The sequence below is a fragment of the Lineus longissimus genome, chromosome 16 (genome assembly GCF_910592395.1).
Source record: "Lineus longissimus chromosome 16, tnLinLong1.2, whole genome shotgun sequence".
Lineage (NCBI taxonomy): Eukaryota > Metazoa > Nemertea > Pilidiophora > Heteronemertea > Lineidae > Lineus > Lineus longissimus.
The window spans coordinates 4,340,662-4,365,516 of NC_088323.1; the positions used below are offsets into that span (position 1 = coordinate 4,340,662).

At 42.1% G+C, this 24,855-nt stretch overlaps 6 protein-coding genes across 7 annotated transcripts; 3 read left to right on the top strand and 3 right to left on the bottom strand.

The window, feature by feature from the left end:
* Positions 1 to 452: 452 nt before the first annotated feature.
* Positions 453 to 5,004, bottom strand: LOC135500493 (cation-dependent mannose-6-phosphate receptor-like). 2 transcript variants are annotated; one of them, XM_064792012.1, is made up of 7 exons: positions 4,948 to 5,004; positions 4,160 to 4,334; positions 3,427 to 3,538; positions 2,816 to 2,940; positions 2,039 to 2,123; positions 1,348 to 1,433; positions 453 to 1,011 (listed from the first exon to the last, which is right to left on the bottom strand). In XM_064792012.1, exons 2-7 carry the CDS (start codon positions 4,315 to 4,317, stop codon positions 825 to 827), a joined length of 753 nt encoding a protein of 250 aa, XP_064648082.1. In that variant the 5' UTR covers positions 4,318 to 4,334; positions 4,948 to 5,004; the 3' UTR covers positions 453 to 824. The 2 variants fall into 2 exon arrangements, with proteins under 2 accessions (XP_064648082.1, XP_064648081.1); XM_064792011.1 differs by lacking the exon at positions 4,948 to 5,004 and having other exon boundaries at positions 4,160 to 4,485.
* A 234-nt stretch (positions 5,005 to 5,238) lies between these two features.
* Positions 5,239 to 8,919, top strand: LOC135500488 (uncharacterized). Its single transcript, XM_064792005.1, has 7 exons — positions 5,239 to 5,711; positions 5,978 to 6,092; positions 6,323 to 6,447; positions 6,874 to 6,958; positions 7,155 to 7,249; positions 7,719 to 7,845; positions 8,705 to 8,919. Exons 1-7 carry the CDS (start codon positions 5,497 to 5,499, stop codon positions 8,762 to 8,764), a joined length of 822 nt encoding a protein of 273 aa, XP_064648075.1. The 5' UTR covers positions 5,239 to 5,496; the 3' UTR covers positions 8,765 to 8,919.
* Positions 8,920 to 12,590: 3,671 nt separating this feature from the next.
* LOC135500794 (uncharacterized) lies at positions 12,591 to 13,265 on the top strand. The gene has a single exon (XM_064792446.1). It carries the CDS (start codon positions 12,591 to 12,593, stop codon positions 13,263 to 13,265), a length of 675 nt encoding a protein of 224 aa, XP_064648516.1.
* A 580-nt stretch (positions 13,266 to 13,845) lies between these two features.
* Positions 13,846 to 18,398, bottom strand: LOC135500797 (uncharacterized). Its single transcript, XM_064792447.1, has 9 exons — positions 18,272 to 18,398; positions 17,767 to 17,952; positions 17,261 to 17,455; positions 16,730 to 16,930; positions 16,155 to 16,349; positions 15,562 to 15,828; positions 14,955 to 15,146; positions 14,390 to 14,596; positions 13,846 to 14,078 (listed from the first exon to the last, which is right to left on the bottom strand). The coding sequence occupies exons 1-9, from the start codon at positions 18,333 to 18,335 to the stop codon at positions 13,846 to 13,848; spliced, it is 1,740 nt and encodes a 579-aa protein (XP_064648517.1). The 5' UTR covers positions 18,336 to 18,398.
* A 277-nt stretch (positions 18,399 to 18,675) lies between these two features.
* Positions 18,676 to 21,299, bottom strand: LOC135500501 (uncharacterized). Its single transcript, XM_064792022.1, has 4 exons — positions 21,190 to 21,299; positions 19,971 to 20,231; positions 19,309 to 19,512; positions 18,676 to 19,166 (listed from the first exon to the last, which is right to left on the bottom strand). Exons 1-4 carry the CDS (start codon positions 21,239 to 21,241, stop codon positions 19,141 to 19,143), a joined length of 543 nt encoding a protein of 180 aa, XP_064648092.1. The 5' UTR covers positions 21,242 to 21,299; the 3' UTR covers positions 18,676 to 19,140.
* Positions 21,300 to 22,646: 1,347 nt separating this feature from the next.
* Positions 22,647 to 24,491, top strand: LOC135500500 (uncharacterized). The gene is made up of 4 exons (XM_064792021.1): positions 22,647 to 22,806; positions 22,970 to 23,230; positions 23,586 to 23,786; positions 24,229 to 24,491. Exons 1-4 carry the CDS (start codon positions 22,755 to 22,757, stop codon positions 24,261 to 24,263), a joined length of 549 nt encoding a protein of 182 aa, XP_064648091.1. The 5' UTR covers positions 22,647 to 22,754; the 3' UTR covers positions 24,264 to 24,491.
* The last annotated feature ends 364 nt before the right edge of the window (positions 24,492 to 24,855 follow it).

A 24,855-nucleotide genomic window follows, 5' to 3' on the forward strand; every position in this document is an offset into this window, starting at 1 on the left:
GTTTTTCTCTTGTCAACCCGAACGGTGTAAACAACCGAGGACCTAGAGTGATCAGTTACTTCCAGCCATAAGTTAACGGTATAACACATCCTGAGAGTGTCAGGTGTTCTTAGCGCTAGATCCTACGTCCCGCACACAAACCCCTGAGGTCATTCGCGGCGATTTGTGGAGTGCCCAGCGCAGCAGCGAAAGCGCCCAAAAAGGAGTCTGCTCACAAGTCGTGTAAGAGAATGTTTCAAATAAGGAAAACATCCGGGACTTTCCTCGGCATCGGCCTTGTAACGCGCATTTCTATTGGTCGGCTATCTATATCGACCTGGGTGTTCCCCGAGAAATTCGGGCTGTTCTCGCAAGTGACCTTTCCCTCCGCAAATTGAGAAACTGTCATTATATACGCTCTTAACAGCGTTTATCAACTGTTTTTTACTTACAATGAGATAACAATAACGGAGTAACAGAAAACCAATACATTTTATTTTCTTACAAAAATCGTGAATAATTAATCAAGAAGAATATCTTATACAGTTGGTATGCACAACTGATATACCAGCCTTCTAACTTCCCTGAACGCCGCGAATGACCTTAGGAGTTTTTGTGGTGAGAGAGCAACGAATCCTAAAATTTCTGATATTCTCAGGATGGTATAACATGTATTTAAGCGTGAGATGGATTGATAAAGTGATACATGTATGCTGGGTTTTTGCATTTACGTTCAACCAAGAGTGGTTGCACTCAAGTTGAGAAGGCCCCCTCACAGTGAGCCTCTGCATGTATCAGCGGTGTATATACTGCAGAGGTCTTGACAATTAATCGACCAACGTACGTTATAGTTTGCTATATTCGCCGCCTTTTCTGCAAGGTGATATAATGAAACAAGTTCCATCTTTTATCAAAGCCGGAAAATCCTTCCAGAAAGTCTGGTTTGGGAACAGCTCGAATCCACTGGCGCCCACCCGGAACTTCATGAAGAGGATTCCACCTACGATGTATACAACGATGAAGACGACGAGCCTGCAATAAAGTGAAGGGAATTAGGAACGTGACACCAAACGATCGCGTTGAAGCAGAAGCATATATTTTTATGTATTTTTATGTGCATAAAAAAGCTTCCCAGGGTACTGGCACATTTGCCCTGCGGTAACCTGATGACCTGATCAAGTCGCCCCCGCCGCTCGATTTTGCCCAAATTGGTAAATAAAGTCGCCATTTGTTTTACAATTGCCAACTACTGCAAATGTAAATGCCGTATTCAAGGAAGGTCGTGTCCAATATTTTGCCGTTATTTCTTCATGACTGACTCGTGGGGAGTGACATGAAAGTGGCGTGCTCGTACAGTACATCACTTACAAAATGCATAGAACTGAGCCAACACTCAGACCCCCTCCTTCTCCTTCTCCTGGTCTGCAAGCCTGAGGTGTGTTCAAAGTGTAATCCTGAAACGAGATTTTATGCCGCAAAATTTTCGCGCCTTTTCCTTTCTGGTTGAGTGGTGTTTTGAGTGCATTACACCACTCTATAATTCGATTTGGAAAATATCGTCCGGGTCTCTCGTCACTGGAAATCGATTTCCAACGTTAGCACGGTCAATCCATTCGACATCGTGGTCAGTGTATGTGGCTTACTTCTTTTTCTCCAATAATATGGAGGTTAGTAATACAAAATGCCGCTGTTCGGAAGTGACCGGAAGTGACGTAGTCTCTGGTTCAAAAAGTAGTGCAAACGTTTCCTCATAATCAATGATGGCCCATGATAGAATCTATGACTATCACCAACCATATGTTACATCCGATCTCGCATCATACATTCCGTGAAGGGCCATATAGCTCACGTATACGATAGCCCATGAGATTCTAAGATGGAAATTCTTGTTCCATCATAGATTCTGTGAGTATTACTTTTACTTTTTTTATAGTCTTCTATGATGGGCCATCCTGGTCTATGATGATTATCCGGCGTAATAGATTCTATGACGAAAAGCTTTGCCTGTGTAAAGAATGTAAGAGTTCATGATATTTTATTGTATTCGTAGACGACTTACGTATCTGCTTGGGTTTGAACCCATTTGCTCCCCCTTGACTTCAAACGAATTGCTGCCTGCACAAACAAGATCGACATAGGTTTCTCTGCAACAAAAAATATCATAGGTTACTGTTTTCAAACAATATTGCACTGATTACTGCTTAGTATAGTACATCATTTGTATTTCCGGTGTGCAAGGGATAGTAGTCCTATGGTTGATAGTCCGTGTAACAATAGCCCGCATTGCTAAATGTTTTGGTTAGGGTTAGCGGTACAATAGATCATGCTGCTTAATTGGTCAAATACAATGCTACCGGACTATGACTCCAGGGGGACTATATCCGCTGTCACACCGGCACTGTCATTTCCTATTCATTAGCAGACCCATCTAAAAATGAAATGAATGCCCATTCAAAACCTGGGAGGATGTTCTCTGGAAAACATAGAACAGACCCCACTCCTGAAATTGGCGTCCACTTTAGTTTTTCTAATTGCTTTAGGATTTCAAGTTCTGGCAGAAATGGTTGTGCCTATGGTCAACCCATAAATATCAATAAGAATGTATAACCAGTGACGGTAACCATCGGTATTGGTAGCCATCCTACTATAGCCGCATCAATATGTTGTTATCAAGACTGCTGGGAATTTCTTTTGAGAATAACGCGTCACGAGTCCGATCATAGTGTGACCGTATTTTGCCTGCTTCTGTCAGCCCTTACAAAACATTGACCCCTCCCACATGTCGCTGACCGTCGGATGCAGAACGATAAACCACCAATGAGTTTGAAAAACGTACCTTAATGTAAAAGTCGCATCGTCTAAATATCTGAGCATGGTCTTCCCATCCTCCTCCCAGAACTCGGCAGACTCCTGCTTGCCAGCATTTTGTTGATCACTATTAGTAGTATCGACCTGGCAGGACTGGAAAAAGAAGGTTCGGAAACTCGCACAGTCTGGCAATTGCAGATTGATCAATGTGATAATAGATGAATAGTCGATCCGTCCGGCATTTTGCTGTGAACAGAGAAATAGTGGTACTGGGTCTGCCTTTCCGACACAGACACCTTCATCAAATAGCTCGGACACAATTCAAGCATATCCTGGCCACTTGCACGAAAACTTCCTGTACAACAGTCGGGTCTGTCCCACGGTGTTACCTGTACAAAAGTAGGATTTGTCCCACAGTGTTACCGGAACAAAAGTCGGGTCTGTCCCACAGTGTTACCTGTACAAATGTAGGATTTGTCCCACAGTGTTACCGGTACAACAGTCGGGTCTGTCCCACGGTGTTACCTGTACAAAAGTAGGATTTGTCCCACAGTGTTACCGGTACAAAAGTCGGGTGCCCACAGTGTAGTTTAGTATGAAATTTTGGTAGAGGTTTTCCGATACGGATCGTATACTTACTGCCACTCCTTTGCAGGGAGAATACATTTCATTTGAATAGTCAAACGAGTAACATGGTTTATAGGAGTAGACAAAGTTTGCCGCGCTCTGCGTTGGTTTTTTGTCTTTGTACCTGTAGGAGAAGGCGTATTGCTGCATTATAGATATGATTAAAACAGAAAGCTCGGTTAGATTGGGTTCTTTATATCGTTGAGGTATGATTCGGGGAGAGAGGAGAGAAATCAAGCAGCCGTATCGCAGAAAATTAGGTTTTGATTGGCGCAATGGTCAATACCCAATAATGATCAACCCGATCTTTCCTTTCGTCATTTTTTAAATACGGGTGCGACAGAAATTATCCCAGACCCACTTGTCCGGACCAGGGTTCTGTTGAAGCTATCATAACCTTTGGCCATCTTCTCAAACGAAAGGGTAAAACGATTACTCCGGGGTCTAAATCTATATCAAGCGTCTCGAGATTCCTTGGAGAACCGCATAAGAGGCCGGTTTGAAGAAAACGTGCAACATTTGTAAGTTTTGTTCCCGGCCGACGCCAGGATTTCTGAAGCTGGCGCCGTTTTGATAAAAGACAATTCAGGGACTATCCACTTCCTCGAAAAAAATTTCCAGCTCCAAGGCTTTTCTCGGACACTTTCCACGATATTTCCCACAGCAGTGCCCGCGCGGACCTTCGTCTCCCGGGCCGACCCCTCCCCTCCGCCTTCTCGCCTTTCGGTGTCTATCTCATACTCACATTGGTGCATGATCGTCAACCAGTCCCTCCATCTTTGATAAGTCCATAGTAAATCCATCGAAGGTACACGCACAGGGCCCATTCTTCACACACGTGGACTTCTGACCTGCCCCTGCGGCCACTGCAAGAAGCGCAGAAACAAGGACGACCGAGATCATAATGAGGGTTAGAGCTCCTACGGCAGAAGAAGATGGTGTTGGATTGGGGTTTCTCTTTGACAAGATGTGATAAGGCAAGATATGCAAGTGATATTTAGTGCATGTCACCTGAATATGTAGGCTACAGTGTACATCAACATGTTCATAGAAGAATAGAAACTTGAAAAATACTATTACACGATACCGGTGCATGTGACTAACTGATCAAGGTTAGCCGGTTAATGGGCAAAATCGATCTTCTTGAAGTGATATTATCTTTAAAACTCCTCTCATTTGCTGATTCAACATCGATGAATTTATAGATATTTTCAAATAGATGTCTTGTGACTTTCATTTGTATATGAAGTGGCAATTAAAGAGTCCTCTTCACTTCACCCGAACCGACCCAGTCTTATCTTGAACTAATCAAAATACAATGCGTCCGTGGGCGGCGGCCCATGTTGGTCCTTGATGCTATGTTGGTCCCGCGTAAAATGTCAATAGTTTCCCAACCATTCCAGGCGCCTGGTGCCTAGTTTTGAAACTAATTTAACTTGGCTTCAACGTTGGGACCAACTTAGACCCCCTTCAAAGCCCTTCATGCCTCCCTCCCCTATCGATGGAATCTTGAACCAACATGAAACAACTCACATGACTGAAGTTCCTTCCAAAACGATTATGGCGCCCCTCTTGGTCAACCTGGTGCAGATGGTGTATTTTCGCGAAAAGAAAGGTTAGCCTACAAAATCACCATACATGAAGCATAATCTTTTTATGTAAACAATGGCAGATTTAAGGGGTAATTTCATTCATTAATACTTATAAATGTCACCAGTAAGACAATTTGATAATGTAAATGATAGAAAACAACACACTTGACATTCTTATTAATCTTATCAGAAAAAAAGCCCCGATAAAGCTTTGTCAGTCATCAACGTACAGAGGGCCTAGACCTATAAAGAGTCCAATCGTCCAAAGATCATCCACATGACTCTTGCAAGTTTTCATGAGTTTCCAAATTTCTAATTTTATGGAGTGTGCAATAAACTGTGGTAATCTACATGTATATGCAGCTGGAACTTTTACTTTAATGGCCTTAATAGAATAGAGACTCTTTTGATTTTCTGCCGCATATGATCTCAAGGAAATTATCAGAAGGTGCCAGAGGTCAGCCGGTCACAAACCAGAGGATATACTGTTATGACAATCTCAGTGCACTGCGCCGGGCAGAATATTCGACAGACATTTAGTTTTGAGATAAAGATGCACGTTCTGGTGACAATAGTCTCGTTGCTTTTCGTCGCCGTTACTCAAGGGCAAAAATCATCGTGCACCCAGGACGGCCCTTGCAAATGCACCTTCTCTGATGGTACCATAGATCTGACGCCATTGACGCCAAGTGGTACCGCCCCGAAGTAGGTATTTATTTCTACTTTTCCTTCGCTCATTTTGTTTCTAAGATGGAAAACATCACGTTTCCGTTCATTTCTTCTGTGTAGAAATATTGAATTCATCATCAAGAGAGCGGTATGAAAAAAACTTCTACTTGCGACTGTCCTTTGGTCTCTGTCGCTATTCCTGAATCTGTCATAAAGCAATAGGGCGGTTGTTTTTCTCTGGGGGCAGAATTTTCTATTACACCGAAATTGGGGTATATGTGCGATTTCTCTCTGACTTTCAGATGGAAAGACATAGCGCCGACTGGTGGTGGTGATTACGTCTACTCGTTCAACCCGTGTAAGGATTTCACCGAGACCGATCCCTCAGCGATTGTTGATGACTGCAAAGGAGTGGCGGTTAGTATAACTATAAATAAGACATTTCATCAGCTGCTGACATGAGTACGGCGTCTCTTCATTTCGGGCACAGTTTTAATACATATGTGTGTGATAGCACTGTGTTTTAATCATTCATTATAACATATTAGCAGGTGATAAGCTTTGTACGAAGTACATGTACATTCGTTAATCATACGGTATTCGATATTGCATGGAAATTTAAAGGCAACCGTGTCCTATTTCTACAGTCTTGCCAAAAGGGGAACTACTTCTCAGCCTACTACAGCTGCGGTAGGCAAAGCAGTGCAACATTCATTGAAGCTGGTGGGAAAATCAAACTTCAATTCAAGGAGACCACCACCACGCCAGAAAGGTAAGAAATCTTATAATACTGATAAAATTTGAAATATCCGAACAATGTCCAACAAAGCAAAATCCTATTATCAGTTCATCATTTGATTCGAGAAGATCTGATCACGACAATGCAGACATCCATTTTCGATGTTGTAGTTGGTATGGTGGCCGGTGCTGCTGTCTGGCGAAGTGGAAAAATCAAGGTCTGACACTTCTGCAGTCAAGAGTGCGATTCCCGCTCGGACTCCGCATATGTCATGTGTGGTAGAGGGGAGAACCCGACTCTTCGACAAACATAGGCCTCTTCCTGCCTAAAGTACCAATAACAGGACAAGTTTTAGCTGACAACTGTGTTTGAATGTTGCCACCTAGATCTGGAAGATTCTCCCTCCTACGTCATTTCCTCTTGGCATTACCTAATATTTCCCTTGGGATCGCTTTTCAGGCATACGGAAGTAACGTTAGTATGCTCTACCTCGGAGAGCTTTGTGGTAAACGGAGAAAAATCGGGTTCAAGTCCGCCGTTATTTGTGAGTATCATCAATGTTTGGTTTGAATATTGGGGTGGAGCTAAAATGTTTGCCAAAACCTCGACTGCGCCTTGGTGTACATTTTAGCTCCTACCTCGAGGTTTGGGTGTGACAACCAATGCCTCAAGTTGGGTATCAATTCCATCAATCATACGTTCAGACCGATGATGATGACGAGATTTTTTTTTTCTTCCAGGAGTACACCTTGTCTTCGCCGCATGCCTGCAAGGGTGGTGGTGGTGGCGGTGGGGGATCTGGAGCGATTAGCGTGGGGACTGTCTTATGTATTGTGTGAGTTACAGCTTATTTGTAAAATCACCATTTCTGTTCGTTTTGGTTTTTCGTCGTTGTTGAAGAAACATCTTTATTTTTTAATCGAGTCTGATGCAAGTAAAAGGTTGGGTGTACGACTCAAAAGAACTGATTTAATTGTGCATGGCCTATGGCAAACTTCGAGTTACATTTGAACCTTCCGTCCACCATATCGAATTAAGGCTTTAATCCTTGTCGGATGCGTATGGGATATATTAATGAAAATCAAATCTAGGCCTACGTGTACTAGTAATGTCTTCGTGAGGTCAGCAAATTTGGCTTACAATGAATATGCTATTAATGTCGCCACGGCCAACAAGATGTTTGTACAGAAACTAGATTTTGTTGTCCTAAAAACACGTTTTTTTCTGTGACGTCTGCTAGCTACGCCCCTTAGATCTGGGAAAATATAGGACACATTTTTGCATCATGCGTTTCATACTTTCAGCCTGCTAGTGGTTATTCTTGTCTATGTCATCGGTGGTGTGACCTTCATGGCTGCAGTGAAGAAGGTTCGAGGTCCTGAGATGATTCCGAATGTCTCCTTCTGGAAAGCTCTGCCGGGTTACGTAAGGGTGGGTATGATCCATCAATTTAGCTTTGAAATTCGTCCTTCGGCAAATGAGCGCCTCTTGCGGCGAAGTGGCCGGGTTTGACGTGATGTCGAAAACACCCATAAGCCGGCCAATTTGTTTCTTCAAAAACAGAGCTCCATCAGATGAGAATTCGTCATTCCTACCTTGATCATCAACACTGGCACGCGAAACGGTTTTACAGTATATACTTATCTACTATCAATCCTTATTCTGCGTTTCTATGTCCTTTATAAGCTGCCACAATGTAATTAAAACGTGGATTCTCACAAAAAAAGAGTGGAAACCAGCAAAGGCAACGTTTTTTAAAAATCAACTATAATTTATTGCTGTCAAGTCCTCCATCAAAGTGGCAACCACACAAACAATTCTCAACGAATTCCACATCATGGCGATCTGAAGCTTGTGTGAAATAAAAATGTCGCTCTATTTCACACAAGGTTCACATCACCAAAGCCTGGATATTACTGGCGAAGAAAATCTCCACTCTGTCATGAAAACCTCTGTGGTTCAACGGTTAGAATGCTGGACGTTACGAGTTCGACTCTCCGTGTATCCACAACATTTTTTTCTCTTCTTTCATTTTTTTTATTCATTCATGTACATATAGTATTATAAGTATTATCATCATCATTATTATCAATATCGTTTTTATCTTGAAAACCCCTGAACCCGAACTTTACAAACTCAAGTATACACTGATTTTCAGACTTCAACGAAGATCTCACCAGCACTGAATATATTTGTAGAATTTCCTAGACATGTCCAAAACCAGCCAACAACACTAGCGGAAATCGTTATGTATGATCTGCACTCTGATTCTATTTCTGTACATTTTCAGGATGGTTGCTGCTTCTCAGTATCTCCCATCACGAAAAAATCGGACTACGGGAAGATTTAGAATTTGGTCTTTGGTGTACGCAAGACATCGCCAACACAAGCATTCACCACAACTTGTCAACATCAATGATGTTTATATTCGACGGATCAAAAATATTATAAATTTTTGATACGATGTATTAGGGAGGGATTAAATTGGTATATTCGAAAGTTGTCTATTGTAGTTTTCTCTATTCAGCTCTAAACACATAATGTGCATAACAGAAATTGTCCTCAGGAAACTCCCCAGGGACATTTAAACAGTTACACCGGTGTGCAAGGGATAGTAGTCCTAGGCTGATAGTCCGTGTAACAATAGCCCGCATTGCTAAATGTTTTGGTTAGGGTTAGCAGTACAATAGATCATGCTGCTTAATTGGTCAAATACAATGCTACCGGACTATGACTCCAGGGGGACTATATCCGCTGTCACACCGGATTCAGGAGATCGGTAAGAAGCGGCAACCAAGGTCTACATATGCCTGACCGGATGCAAAACTTCTGTCAACGGTTGTGTTGCTTTAAAGTCCAGTTTAAAGGAGTATTGATCAATGGTCTGTGTATGTAGCTATGTAGCTGAGCGTATAGATGGCAGTAAAAATTCTGAATGCACATTGACTAACGAGAAAGAGGTGGCATGTGATTTTGAAGACGGACATATTGCATGGCCAGCTGTCAGACATGTAACAAAAAAGATACTGCACCAGGAGTCAATGTGATCGATATAAACGATAACAGATATGCTAGTTACGTTTGCAATGAAATTCTATACGTAACATGCAAATACATGTATAGGGTAATATACCTGCCAACTGACGGTAATAATATCGACAATCGGCAATTCATCTCTAGTAATCTGTTTATTTGTAAGCCTCTGAACGGGAATTAGGTCATCCATAATTCAAATGACGAAACTTTGGTTAGTCTTCAATGAGCATAAATTCGTTAAGTAGCACTTCATTTTTTTATTCCAACATGAATGGTGTCAGACGTATATCACGCCGGTGCCATTTACATATTGAATGCACAATGGCACTAACCACTGGCGAGATCTGTAGCTGCTGGGTATCTCGCCTTAGAATGACGCAGCACACCTAGCATACCTAGCGTACCCACTTCCCTCCACTGTACACCCGACATTACAAAACTCTGTAGACTATAGTGTTGGCTTAGCCCCCCCCCCCCCCCCCCCAACGTTTTAACTCCTGGATCCGTGTTGCATACCGTACTTAATTAATTTTACACAATAGCACGGGCTCTGGGTATATCAAGATCTAGAGCAGTCGTTCATCATGACAAGCAAAAAAACATTGAGGTGGATGCCGGTATTTTCAGGTCGAGGGTAATAGAACGTTTACATCTGATATAAAACTCATTGTTGCGCATCAAATGGAAAAACCTGAGCCACTGATATCCAGCGATATATCACGGCAGTATTGTCCTCGTGCTATATTCACTCGGGGCGAGCTGCATTGTGCGTCAGTTGAAAACAACGACACAGGGGAAGAAGAAGCGATTGATCCTCTAGTGTCAGCGGAAAGTTCGCTAGTCTACATGTATGGTGAAGTACGCTCAGTATAAAGTATACGCAGGTTAGTGAACAAATTTTCATGCACAAATCCGGGTATGTCTGATCTGTGATTTCCCAATTCTGCGACCGACTACAAGTACTTCTCGGATATCAGTGTATATTCTGGCGTTTTCCTTGAATATCAACCCTCATCATACGCGTTAGCTATCTCACCACACACATGATTGATAACACAGAGCATGCACTTGGTGAACGTCCGGTCGACCCTAAGAATAGCGCGGGATAGTCTGACCATCGAAACTAGGCTATAAATTAGGTTAAATGCCACACATCGCACAGCGGAGTCTATTTCAATGGGTAAATCAAAGCAAGGATAGCTCCCCTACTACAGCCTCGGTCTCATGAATGTTCGCCTTTACAGGTTCTATATTTGCTATACAGCCTGTGGCGCATGGTACTCTCACCAAGGTTGGCATCTCGCGATTTCGCATTCCGCATCTCGCGGTTCATAATAAGCCATGACAGATTACGCATTCAAGTGTTAGTTCCACTTGGTGGCGCTTTGTCGAAACATAATGGAATTGGGTCGTGCTTATCACACGCCAGGGGTGAAGTGACAACCTGAAGCCCCTATACCAACGTTAAAGTGGGACTAGCCATTCTGTGTTTCACTGAAGCGCGCGGAGCCAGGTGGAATAATTTTCTTACAATGCGTTTAGTGTATCACTTGAATCTTCACACTTGCTGCGAGTGCGTCGAGACTCTGCGTATATCGACGAGGCGGCTATTCTACCTGTCTGGTTCAATCACCAGCTAGTTGTCTAGGTATCATTGATTTGACCGTTTCCTTGATCCATTCGAATGTACATGTGTGGAATGAAAACGTAGGTAAATGCATACCTCCATGGTAAATGCACTGTTCTTTCTGCATCGTTATTTTCGAAAGCATGATTTATTTAAAAAATTCTCGTTGAGCATGATCGAGATCGATGAGTCATACAGTGATTGCACGCAATGTTCAGTGTAACAGTTGTAATGGGTTTAAAAGTCCTCTAATACATGTATAGACGGGCATTTCAGTAAATTATCTTGGTGATACTGGATGCATAACCAGGGAGTAATAATAATGCGCCATGATCAGCAGCTGTAAATTCTTGTTTCTATATCATATCAATGTATTTGTGCAATACTAATCTGAATGATTTCTATTCTCCAGATGTGGTGATGGACTACATTATACTTGTACAGGGAAAATATGTACCGGTAAATAAGTTTTTGTCACTGAACATTGAACACTGTAAAATCGCTTGCAGTGACATTCGGTCAACGACTTTAACATAAGGCTGTCGGCTTATTTTTTAAAAGGGCATTGTGTTTTTTTATTCGCGCCAAAATTTCGGAGCCTAAGGAAAAAGTGCTCTTATTTTGATAAATAAGGTGCGTATTTCACAAAAAACAATTGAATATTCTCGCAAAGGTTCCGCAGTCGTGTGACTTACCATTCATACACTTTCTTTCAGGCACAACTACGGTGAACATGGTGAAAGGATTGAACGACCTTTGGCTCTGTCGATCCTCGCGCAATAAATGCTCAAAATAAGGACGATAATGCTTTATAGTGAGAAAACAAGCAGGGTGAAAACACATTTGCTGTGTGAGAATTTGAAGGGGACCGGAGAAAGTGAAGATCGGAACATTTCGTTCGTGCATCACTGAGACAGCAGTTGGCCAATATAAACTTACATGTACAGAATCACCCAATACTCATCATTGACTCCAAACACCTTCCAAAATGTTCTTTTTTATCAGACATCACCTTTTCCGTCGAAAGGCTCTGTTCGTGCTGACGATTTTAACTCTATTCATGGCTTTGTTAATGTTGATGAAGGTACCGGAAATGCAGTTTCTTTTCTTCACGAAGACAAAAGTGTTAAAAAAGGGAAGCTACGTGTCCGACCGGTCAGTTACTGTTCGTACTGAAGATAGGTTACTGAAAAGAACCACGGTTAGTTATCCTTCCCGTGTAGTTGGTAGTAGACGGAATCCAGTAGCGAAATTGCTTCCTAATAATCTGAAATTTCTAACAGGAAAAGAAAAACATGATTCAGGGGTAAACGGTTTCAAAATCCCTCATATCATTCACCAGACATGGAAAGATAAGAATGTTCCGAGGACAATGGCGGAGTATATAATAAGTTGGCACAAACACCAACCGTCTTGGAAGTACATGTTTTGGACAGATGAAGACATTCTTCGTTACGTCAAAATCCGCTATCCTCATTTTCTACCAACTTTCACCGGTTACGAGGCGTCAATAATGAGAGCAGACACCTTTAGGTATCTCGTTTTGGACGATATTGGCGGCTTGTATGCGGATATTGACTATGAATCGCTGCGCCCAATAGACAATTTCACCTCCAATCATAGCTGTATAGTTTCCCAGGAGCCTTTAGAGCACGCGTATCTTCTTTACGACAAGGATAGATTTTGTTGCAATGCTATCATCGCAGCCGCTCCGGGGCACCAGTTTTTCAAATGGCTGATCGGGGAGCTGCCAAAAATAGCGAAAAGCATACCAAAGAATGATGTACAGAGAAAAACTGGGCCGGCGATGTTGGACAAAGCTGTCCAGGATTATGCGCGGATATATTTAAATGGCGACGTTTCAAAAGATCGAGAGCTCTATGTTGCAGCTCAGAAGGAACTTATGCCTCAATTCGATATCAAACAATGGTATGCATTCAATGCAAAATGTCGGCAAAGGTCGCTTTATCAGGGTGTTAAGAGACGTATATGCGAAGAACTTCAGACTTTACAGTACCAAAATCGACCGCTAGCTGACGCGTTTTCTAACCACCATTGGGTTCACTTTTGGGGGCCAGATTTTGAAAACGGATACGGTCAACTTGTCAGTATTGATGACATTGCTCCCTATCGCGTTAATGTCACAGATTATGTTATGAAGATGCCTCGCAGAAGTGATAAGACATGATGTCTATTTTGAAACTTATGTGTCTGTTGCCGAGTGTCGGGAAATTCGTAAGTGCCTGTTTGTCACGAACGCATTCGGTGTATAGATGACAATATTCCGAATAAAAGACTTGATGAAGAAAAGAAAAAGGACATGTACATGATTTCTCTGCAGGGTATAGTATATTCTTACATGTATGTTGCCATTCTGTTGCCTTCACACACAAGCAATATGTCGGCGAGACGCACCCAGACAACTTATTTTCCCCGAAGACTAATATCTTGCTGTGATATCTGGCGATCGTTTTGTATAGGCCTACATTGAAAACGAACTGGGATTCGTGTTGAAATCATTTCATGTTCGAAGGAAACGAATATACTCGTACCGAATTAACACTTGTTTCATATGGGAAATTGAACTGTCAACTGGCCGAAATGGCCAAGTATAGCGCAGTATACCGGGCATGTGCGCTCATGGATTTCTAGAGAAAGCTTTCTAGATGTAGATTATTGGGCTTGGGCGAAAATAAATGTTCAGCGCTTTGAGACAGTGTTGTACAATTTTACAGTATATAAACGCTATACTTGAACTTCCATTTCATTTAATAAACCCGCCGTTTTGTAGATCCCAGGGGAATGCAAGGGCGGTTCCTGGGATCGACATTCCAATGCCCAGAGGTCAAGCAGTCGACCGTTCCTTGCTTAAAGCGAGGGTTGGGAGCATTTCCCATACTACATTTGAATGCCAGTCCGAATCCTCCATTAATAAAACGTTGGTCGGTCATGAAATACCTTTGCCAATATTTGGGTAGTTGACATTTCCCACCAAACCTTGCTGGAAGAACAAGAAGAAATCTAATGAAAATCATAATCTTAGTAATACTCGATGTTAACTTTTTATAAGGTCAGGGAGATAAGACCTAGGCTCGATACTCCTGCGTACGTACCAAAAAGATCTTGGTCGTATATAGGCGATAAAAATCTAAAGATGTAAACAAAATGAAGCCTGTTTTTGTAAAATTCTTATCTTTTTTTAGACATAATTGACGTGTCATCATATACATGTTCGGGCGAATAAAAAATCCGAATCATGTGCGATTGCAGGTGATACTTATTTCGTCTCGAACCACGATCTAGTATACGCACCTCTCATATCCGGTGGAATGGGCCGGCAAAGCATATCAGGCTTGACGTTCCACTGTCCATCTCGTTCACAAGTCAGCTGACCTCCTACTCGGGTAAGTTCAGGATCAAGTTTCCAATTCCGGGGGCATCGAAGAGTACCTCCTCGTCCCGCCGGAACGACAACTTTCTTACCAATTATCATACGCCATTCGTACGGGACAAAGCAAACTGGAATGTACAGTATATACCACACAAGGGCACTCAGATTTAGAGATTGACAGTATTGAATAAGGCAGCGTTGAAAAAGAGATATCGCGATGGAGGACATCAGTCCGTCCGCACCCATCGTGCACACCAGTCCGCATTTTCATGCGTATAGCTTCCGATATTGAACGCTTTAGCGTGCTACGTGCTGAAACCCAATGCCATGAATCACAGGTTGTGGTTAGGAAATACCATAATACATCGTTAACTCTGCTGACGTCCAACTATTGTTGGGATGTGTTGGAAACTACACATAAGACAGTCCCTTATCCATACATACTCGTATGTGCCCTCCCCTAGATCTTGCCAATAGTTAACTCACCGTCGTTGCAGAGTTGTTTTAGATTTGGACTTAATGTGCCATTCTTCCTACAGGTAATAATTCCCCCTGCTTTTATCAAAGCAGGAGCCTTATTTGGGCAAGCCCTGAGATCAAGCTGCTTGCCCGCGGGCAGCCTCGTCCCGTGCAGCGGCCGAATTATCACGAGCCAACGGAAAGGCATTTCACACGAACCTTAAAATTAATAAGGACACCACAATGAATATTAACAATGATCTTATATGATTCGACGAATCATATGTTAATAATTTCGATATTCTTCTGGAATTCTTATAGATACTTTCCAACCGTATATCCACTGAAAAATACTGATAGAAAAACACACTGAAAATACTGTGTACACTCTAGTTTGATTAGAGTGATGTTAATAAATTGTCGGATTTTAATTTCTTACATGTAATTCATCAGTAATCAGTAATTTGATTTCAAATCTACAAAGTATCTTTGATGGTAACTGAGGAACGATATTGTTTGAGTTACATGTATTTTACGACTTGAATTAGTATCGCTCAAATGACGTCATCGCACCACAAGCTCATGATGTTCTCCACTCGTCATGACCCGCGGCTGCTGTTGGTAGTCAACATACCATTTGTAAGTGCAACCGCGGGTACAGCCCCAGCCGGCTCAGGATTGTTACGTGGTTTCGCACACATCTCGCTCGGGGTAAGGGACCACTTCCCCCCTGGCAAACAACGTATCCATCCCTTGTTCCTGATCATTGCCCGTGACGGGACGTGGTGGGATCCGCAACTCTCCATGCGAACTTTCCCTCCTGTCATAATTTTAGGCATTTTGTTGAGGTTTTCTGATCCGAACAAATGTCGCCACTCTTCTGTGACTTTGCAGTAGGACACTGAAGGAGAAGTACGTTACGAGTCAAATGTAACATCCCTTAATCGCGCACAGTTTCTTCGGAAGGAAACCGTACGCCAGTTCAAAGATTGCTTGCAAAAGGCAATATATAATTCAGGACATGGTGTCGGCGCTGTATATGGACCCCCATTTCAAACCATTTGGTTGTACTATATGGCTTTCTTCTGAAAATGATATAAAAACTGTAGTTGCCACGTTGCATTTCCTGGTAAATTCATCAGTCAATAGGCCTTTTTACGCGATCCAATTCAAATTTTCTCAAGAAGTAGTAGGAAGGGACCCCACATAAAATGAGAGTATGTTTACCTTTGCATGGCTTCTTGACATCCCATACCCCGTCTCTGCAAGTGATAACCCCGTTAGTAGCAATAAGACGAGGAGTCATTGGATATGCTGGCGAACATTTGCCAAAGATGACCTTTTCCCCATTAAGGTAGCTGTCTCTGAATGTTCTCTTCTTAAAAGCGTCTTTCAGAATTTGTGGAATTTCGCATCTTTTGCCTAGAACAAAAGGAAAGTTGTTTTTGCAGCCCACAAATGACAGATTTCAATCACTGCTACTCGCGATAAACATCCCTGCGACTAGCCTAAAAATCAGGAAAATCAGTTTTTGCCGTCTATTTTCATGTCTAAGTAAGTTAACTCGAGTGAAAACGTGACAAGTGATCGACAATGGCTGACGTTACATAGGCCTCATTCGTTCACTTCCCACATGTCACGTTCCAGCTTTACTTAACGTTCCTCGGTGAATGCACGGCCTTGTGGCATGCATTCAGTGAGGAACGAACGCATTAAGGGGAACGTGACATGTGCGAAGTGAACGAATGAGGCCTATGTAACGTCAGCCTTATATACAATATGTAAGAAATGATAGCACGTACCAGTTACTTTGCAGAGTCGTTCAGCTTTTAAATCCCACTTTCCTTTAGGAAGGCACGAAACGATTCCACTCTTTGCCTGTACCTCGGCCGCCATTTTGTTGTTCGGGCACAGGACTGCCACCTTTTGGCCAGGCCAGTATTCGTCTTGGAACGAGTTGCTTGCACTTACCTTCCAGCTGTTGGGAACTTTACAGGTGTCTCCTAAATTTCACAGGAATTTCACAAGGTAAAGTTATTCTGACAAACTGAGATGAGTTTTGTACAGATATAAATGGAGAAATATGTCCGTAGTATTCGATAATATAGATGATTATAAAGCGACCGGTACTTCATTTATATCAATTCCCTTTGACTAATCGATCTGACGGGCAAAACACGGCCTGTCACTATTTGATACTTCATAATTCATGTTGCTACTTTTCGGAGTACATGTAAATAGTACCTTAAATGAATACATTTAACCTGAAACTCTAGGAATGAGTGCATCATGGGCAAACAATTGTTTGGCCATTACATGAAGAGGGAACATACGTTTACAAACGTCGTCTAGGTCATGTTCCATGACATCCCATCCATCCGTCAAGCACGTGACCTTCCCATCCGCGAAGTCTTCCACCAGACGATAGTTCTTTGGACACGTGATCATCACGTACGATCCTGCCGGGTGCCTATCATCGAACATCGGGAACTTCGTCTTCCACAGGCTGGGCGTCGTACATGTCGGTACTGGGGAGAAATGATACAACGGACTGTACGCTTGACGATGAATAACCAAGGTCTTTTTCCAGGACCGCTTCCCGAGTCTTCTTCAAGTCGTGCTTTAGACCATCAGAGATACTAGTTACTAGGTGTTAATGTAGTAGGTGTTAAGCAATTTCGTAAAAAGAACTCTCGATCATCTTGAAGATGGGTTATTATAAGTATGGCTATCGGGAACCTGAAGTATTATTGATGCTTATGGGCAGAGTATACTGAATGGAAGGCTTCGCTTCGTATCTGGAAATTATTCACGCTTGCGAACAGAATTCTGTGCTCACCTTTCCAAACACAGGGCTTTGCCCCATCCCATCCTGCCGTTGTGCACAGAATCTTTTGCTTGGTAAGGGATGTTGACTGAACCACATTCTTCGGACGGCAGGCAAAGACGGCATGTAAATTTGGAAAGAAAGCTGCTAAAGTAGCATTCTGGACCTTTGGCATCGAATTGTATGAACATTTTGCCGCTGCAAAAGAGATGACGTCAATTCTATCTTAACCCAAAGGGGGAACTACGTGGGAATACGCAGTAAATGCGCACCAACAGAAAGGGTTCATGACCATGGAACCTATTTGTTCTATGAAGTGCCCGTATGCCTTGTACGTGTACCTCTTTTTAAATTGTGACTCAGCGAAACTATACGCAAACGATACAGAAACTGCCAATGTAGCAAAGTACATGTAGATGAACGATCAAGATGTTATCGACTGTTTTGTCGGATATTTTACGGAAAAAGGTCGCCGGGAAGACAGTGGCTCAACCCGATATAGACGGAATGCACTTACCATGAGATGCGTACGGTGTGAAAACACAGATGAGCAACAAGGCAAAAAGTGAGCCCATGGCCATGTTTCCCTTCCTTTCTTTCCCTTCTTCAGCCACCCCCTTCGAGAACTGGCCACACACAAACCAAACTCGTAACTAATCCAAGTTTCTCTCTGAGGCATTCACGACTCAAAATCGACTTAGCCCCCGATATTTGAAACCTTAATTGCCTCGCTATTGAAACTGTTTGATGAAGATGACACTGTACATTGATGGTGCCATTTTTAGAATATCTAAATATCCAGACTTTGTATCCGGTTACACATGCGCATTGATGAGTACCGTTGGCGAGTCTGGTATGCACAGTGTGGTAGTTGAATTGTCCGGTTTTGACGAGGAACAATAATTAGAAAAAACGTACATGTATAGTATATACACTCAGAAGAGTTTTTATTTCAACCTCAACATCGCGGCTAAATATTTTCGATTTTATTTCGTTGGAAGAGAATTATGTGCGTTATGACAAGGATAATCACTTTACTGCATGTACATGTTCAGTGTGCAGAGAATAGAATCTTGACATGGTTCTTCTGCGACATTTGTTGACGTTTGAATTTAACAGATTGCAAACAAAATGTCGTACAAAAACTAAAAATGACTGGGTATTTCAGGAATAGAAAAAACTGAATAAAGCGTTAGACAGAATGACGTACATGTACATGTACATGTGTACATGTGTACATGTGTACATGTATGTGAATACCATGATAGAAATTTTGACTATTTGTTATGTTTCCGGTTCCTTCAGAAATGAATAATAACTTATATTTAAGCTTGTAGAGGTTGAGCGATAGTTGACCAAGATTTCCCATCGGGTTGGGTTGTTGATCTAGTAGAAGTTGAAGTTCATGGGGTCTGAAATCAAGGAAAAGATTACTTTAATTTCAAGCAGCACTGTCTGAAACGTACATGAAAGTTGATTGTGTCCAGCAGTCAAGAGCATATTGACCACTAAACGCTTGCAAAACTGTTGAAATCCCGGCACGGAAATACTTACTCGCATTTGCGGATGGCTTGACGCAGAGAGCCGAGTGGTCTGGCACATTCCAGTTTCCCTTGTCGCACTTGAGAGCGCCGTTGTCCTTTTTCAGATCAGCGTTGTGCTCAAGGCCCGTTGGACATTTGATTCTCAAAGACAAGCCAGCGTGCAGCTTCGTCCTTTTCCCCATACCCCAGACCTTGGGTATCTTGCACCACACACCTTAAGATGACAATTAAGAATAAAGAAGATTAACCCTTTAACAAGTCATAGCGAACGAACCTCAAGACACCCAATATACAGATCGAGACATCATGCAAAATGACTTTTTTCCTGTACCCCTGGCAACAGTTCCCGGTAAATAACAGCTCCGATTCACTTCTGGAGTCTAAGGAGTCACTGAGTGTAAACTGAGACGCAGAATACAGATTCTACCCATGCATTAATCTAGGGGTAGTGTACAGGCACATGGGAATAAGGGCTCAAAAGCCCCCACCCCCACTGACAACACCCGTAAAATACTTGACTTGTTTGTCGGGGTGTGTGTGTGGGGGGGGGGGGTATCAATCGATTGGGGAGGAGCTTTTGAGCTCTTAATTCCACGTGCCTGGGGGTAGTGTTGTATTCATGACATGACCCCTGCTGATAAGGTCCAAGGATGCTCATTGCCAATGCCTTACCGTGAGAATGTGCTGGTACGACCAGCACGTGATGTGGATCTACATTCCAGCCTTTCGCGGTACACTTGACTATTCCATTGGCTTTGATAACCTCAGGGGATAGCTTCCAGGTTTGAGGTAATTTGATGGAGGACAGGTTAAAGCCGTGCCCGAGCTTAAATTCCTTATGCTTCCTGAGGGCCTTAATCTGCGTCATCCATGTTTTCGAAACTTTGCAAGTGTTACTGGGGTCTTCCGGTGGCGGGCCAAAGTTGCCGTACCCTATAATTGAACAAATATACGCTGAACCCCTCATAAATTTATTAGTAAAAACGTCTAATTTGGTAGTTTCGATAGCACCAATATGAAATTAATTGTAGATAAAAAAGTAGTAAAAAATAACCATCATTTCAAAATGGTTAAGAATTACATGAACAATTTCGATAGTTAAAACAACTAACTTCACAGTCGGCGCAAAAAGTACTATTAGATAGTTATTTTTGCTAATTAATTTTAAGAGCCTACTAGAATACTGGAAGAAACTAGACACACAGTGGAACCCCGGTCGGCGACCACCCCGGTAACGCGACCACCCCGCTACGACGACCAAGAATCGCCGGTCCCGAATGGTTTCCTCTCTAATTACCATTACTAGGCCCCCAATAAACACGACCACCCCGGTACCCAGACCACGACCACTGGATTGGGCGGTCCCAATGACCAAATTCACGCCTCTTAAACCCGGCCAAAGGGCCTAATTGCCATGAAAAGACGAATGCTGCCATGATTTCTGTTAAGAAATTGATTGCGGCAAATTTGTCATGCTACAGATGAAAACAATTTCAAGTCCAAATATTTTTTTCACTTGTTTTTTTTCTGCTCAAAATAAAGAAACATCAAAAAATGTTTGGCTTTGAACATTTTTCAGAATTTTGTTTCATCCTTCAGAGTTGAATTTTTTCATAAGTTCAAAATTCTGAAAAATGTTCAAAGCCAAATATTTTTTTCACTTGTTTTTTTTCTGCTCAAAATGAAGAAATATCATCAGGCCCAAAAAATGTTTGGCTTTGAAAATTTTTAAGAATTTTGAATTTTGAATTTTGAAATTTTCAACTTCAATTTTCAACTTACAAAACTGTCATGACCAGTAAAATAAATCATATAAAATCCTCTCAGCAAATGAAAAACAATGAAGAGTTAAATGAGAAGGGTCGGTTAAACGTGTAATTCCGAATCTTACCCTCTGCAACAGGTCCAAGCACTACAAGCGCCAGAGCGAGAAACTTCAACATAGTTTTGTTACTTCTTGATTCCGTCGGCCAAAATGTTCGTCTGATGAGTTGTTGTCTGCGGACCGAAATTATAGGACCGCATGTATTACCCTGGAGGGCTAGGACTGGAGGATTACCTTGATAAATGCTATGTTTTATGCATGCCTTTTACCATTATATCTTTTTGGTGTCGACCCATGTCTTAAAAGTGTCCGGTGTTGTTTTGTGTAATAAGATGGTAGACCTTTCTTTCTTTATTCAGGCAGAGACAGTAGCCACAATTGCTATCATTTTGATATACAGTGGAACCTTCCTTAAAGGACACCTCTCTAATAGGGACACCCTCTATAATAAGGACACTAGTTTTGATCCTAGATTGTTTGTTTCCATTTAATTTAACCTCTCTTATCAGAACACCTCTCTATTAAGGACAGTACTTGTCAGTCCTAAGGGTGTCCTTAAATAGAGAGATTCTACTGTATATTCCATACTTTGAGCTTTCTCACAAATTAGTCACTGTGACCTGTGAATTGAACTGTATTAAAATGGCGACCATTATGGTGATGACGAACACTGTAAGTAGGCCCCCTTTGGATCTGAACATTATGTACCGTAAACATCCAAAACGAATAATAGAATAACATGTTTTATATGCATGTTGAATGTCTTTGATTTATTCATTTGTTCCTAAAATTTCAGACATCGATTGGCCGATAACAGAAATGAACCATGGACAGCTCGCGGCACTAACATCATGTTTATTAATAATATAATGGTCCGATACATTGTTTATACCGCAGGCAATTATATGTAATTCAATATGCCACTCATAAAAATTGGAAGAATGTAAGTCGAGTAATGAAAATTAACTCATCCTGAGTAAATCAGGGGTACCTCTCCAAACGTCTTCTTGAAAAAATATGTACGCCCCAGCTTTTTGGGACTAAGCCCAGCCCTGCTCATGAAAATGACTCGCCGGAGGCCAAGTTGCGATGTTGTTGTTTTAAGTTTCCTCCATGGGTAAACGTGGACTTATGCAAGGTGTAAGCGGAATTTTCATGCTGTAATTCCCGAACGCTTCCGTTGGCCTTCCGGAAATTCCCGAACGAGACGACGGCAAAGATGACGTCAAAAAATGGCAGCGATCTCTTTCATGTCAGCCTCAAACGGACCATCTTTTCGTGATAAGTTCGTGACGTTATATGCACCGCGTGCTTCCGTAATGCGTGGCTCTCAGACATCGGCTTTTTCATGCGTCTGCATGATAATCTCTTCACAAAGCACAAACAAATTCCTCAGTGATACATATCTGTTGCATCCAAAGTCAGAAGGCTATTTTCACATTCCATTGGTTTTTTTTGCTTTCGTTCAATTCGACGTGTTGACAATGGGTACACATTTGGCTTTTATCTTAAAAGCATCGTTAAAACTCCTGTGTCATAAGCCAAAGCAGTAAAAAAATCAAACTTATACTGATATAAGTTCGTCCATTAGAAATTATGACCACTTTGAAGATCAACGGTGTGACGTAAGCATGCTGCAAATTCTGGCTTTGGTGTTCGTGGTCGTCGGGCCGATCGTAGATGGTAAGAATAACAAATCACATGCAACTGGTCATCCATTGTCGAATTCACATATACACTTATTTGTCACTTACGAATCTGTCTACACCTTTTATTAGGACATCTTGCAAGATTCATTAGGCATTATTCATGATTATTATCTTTCCTCCTCCTACTACGTGATCAGGGTTTGGTAATTTCGGTCCGCCACCGAGCAATCCAGCGAACACCTGCAAGGTTCCCAAAATGTGGAAGGCGCAAATTCGTGGACTGAGAAAACACGAGGAATTCAAAGTTGGCCATGGCTTTAGACTGAAACCGAGTAAGCTGCCACAGAAATACAAGCTATCACCTGACGTGTACAAGGTCAAAGGTCAAGTTAAGTGCACAGCAAATGGATGGAACGTAGATCCGCACCACTTCCTGATTGTGCCCGCACATTCACACGGTAAGCACAGCATCGTCCCCTCCGTCAATTTCTGACGCAGGGTTACATGTAGATTCTAGCTACGTTTAACCACATATCACGAGATCTCTGTGTTGTAGGGGTTCCGGGTACCACGTCCATCAATCTGGTCTCCAAGTAGATTGTCTAAGGTTTAGATTGCTTACTCATGCAGTAATCTTGCCCTAGGAACGAGGCCACGTAGTTATTTTGGTAAAACTCAACCTAGTAACTAGCGGGTGGAGGTATCCATGGCGGACTAAACTCTGATGATTGACCAATGTATAGCTTGCTGCTTGGTTCGTTTCTAGGGAGGAGGTTGATGGCGTCTAATCTCTAAATGTATGTTTGATTATAGGTATGTGGTGCTATGTTGCAAAGGTATGGAAGTTCAAAAACATAAAAAAACTTCATGCTGGTCTGTCCCTCAAGGTTAGATGTCCCGCCAGCATGGAGTACAATGATGACATAAAGAAGGCCAACGGCAAGCTCAAGTGCGAAAAAGGCAACTGGAATGTGTGTGATAAATCGCCGCTCTGCGTCAAAGCGGGGACAGCAAGTAAGTCATAAGCCCTATCCCCCCATTTGCAATTTACATGTGTATGAGCGACGACGCACTCTGTTGTTCGATGCGCACTTTCATCTTGCACCAAAATCTCTCAGCAGGTTTTACGTGTTGATACTTTTTGAAAGAGGGAAGCTAATGCCGACCTTTACTGGCCGTTACTGAAGGGAACCAACATGTTTCAACTTGGCCTTTCGATCAGTCCGTGGCAGGTCGATGTAACGACATCTACGGCAATTTCGATGCAAGACATGACAGTGGTTGATTGCGCGATCAATACATCTGGAGCTATTCAAAGGATGAACTTGAATTTGAGTTCTCCGCTACTTTCGAGTGTGCTCAAAACTGCTAAGATTTATGAAAGAGCTCTTCCCATCTAAGCTTTCAAAACTCCTCATTTTTGTAAACGTTACGTGACTGGTTTCCTTTATTTCAGACAAGGCGAACAACCAGAACTTCAACTTCTATTAGACAGTTCCTTCTGAGGGAAGGCCAAAATAAAAATAGCTTGGAATGCCCGGTGCGTGAAAGTTATGATAGAAAATTTCATTTCCTAATTCAACTGGGCTTAAAAAGGGATGGGGCGACAGTCAATTGATGACTTACTAAAGTTCGGTTTATGATATGATTTTTTTATGCAATAGAACCTCGCGATGATGAATGTCACAGTTTGTGATCTGACATGGCCGCTAATTTATTTCGTCACGAAGCACTTCTGTTTCTAGACATGTTGATCACTGTAATGTTAAATTAATGAAAAATAAATGAAATTTTCTGAACATCGTCCGAATTTTTTTGCTGTTAATACTTACATATATGTTCATGCGTAACCATTTGCAAGATGGCACTGCCCCAAAAAGGTACTTTGGTTTTGAAATCGGGGACAGACTCAAATGTTCTCATCGAGATAAATATGGTGCTTTCGTAACACATCGACATCAGTAACTAGAAAAACATGTCAACTGGTAAGCGCTAGAATGCTTTTAGTTCACGAGTAGCCTCCGTGGTGGCAGGACTGAAGGAAGCAGGTGCAGCCATCTAGGAGTAAACTAATGAACTAAAA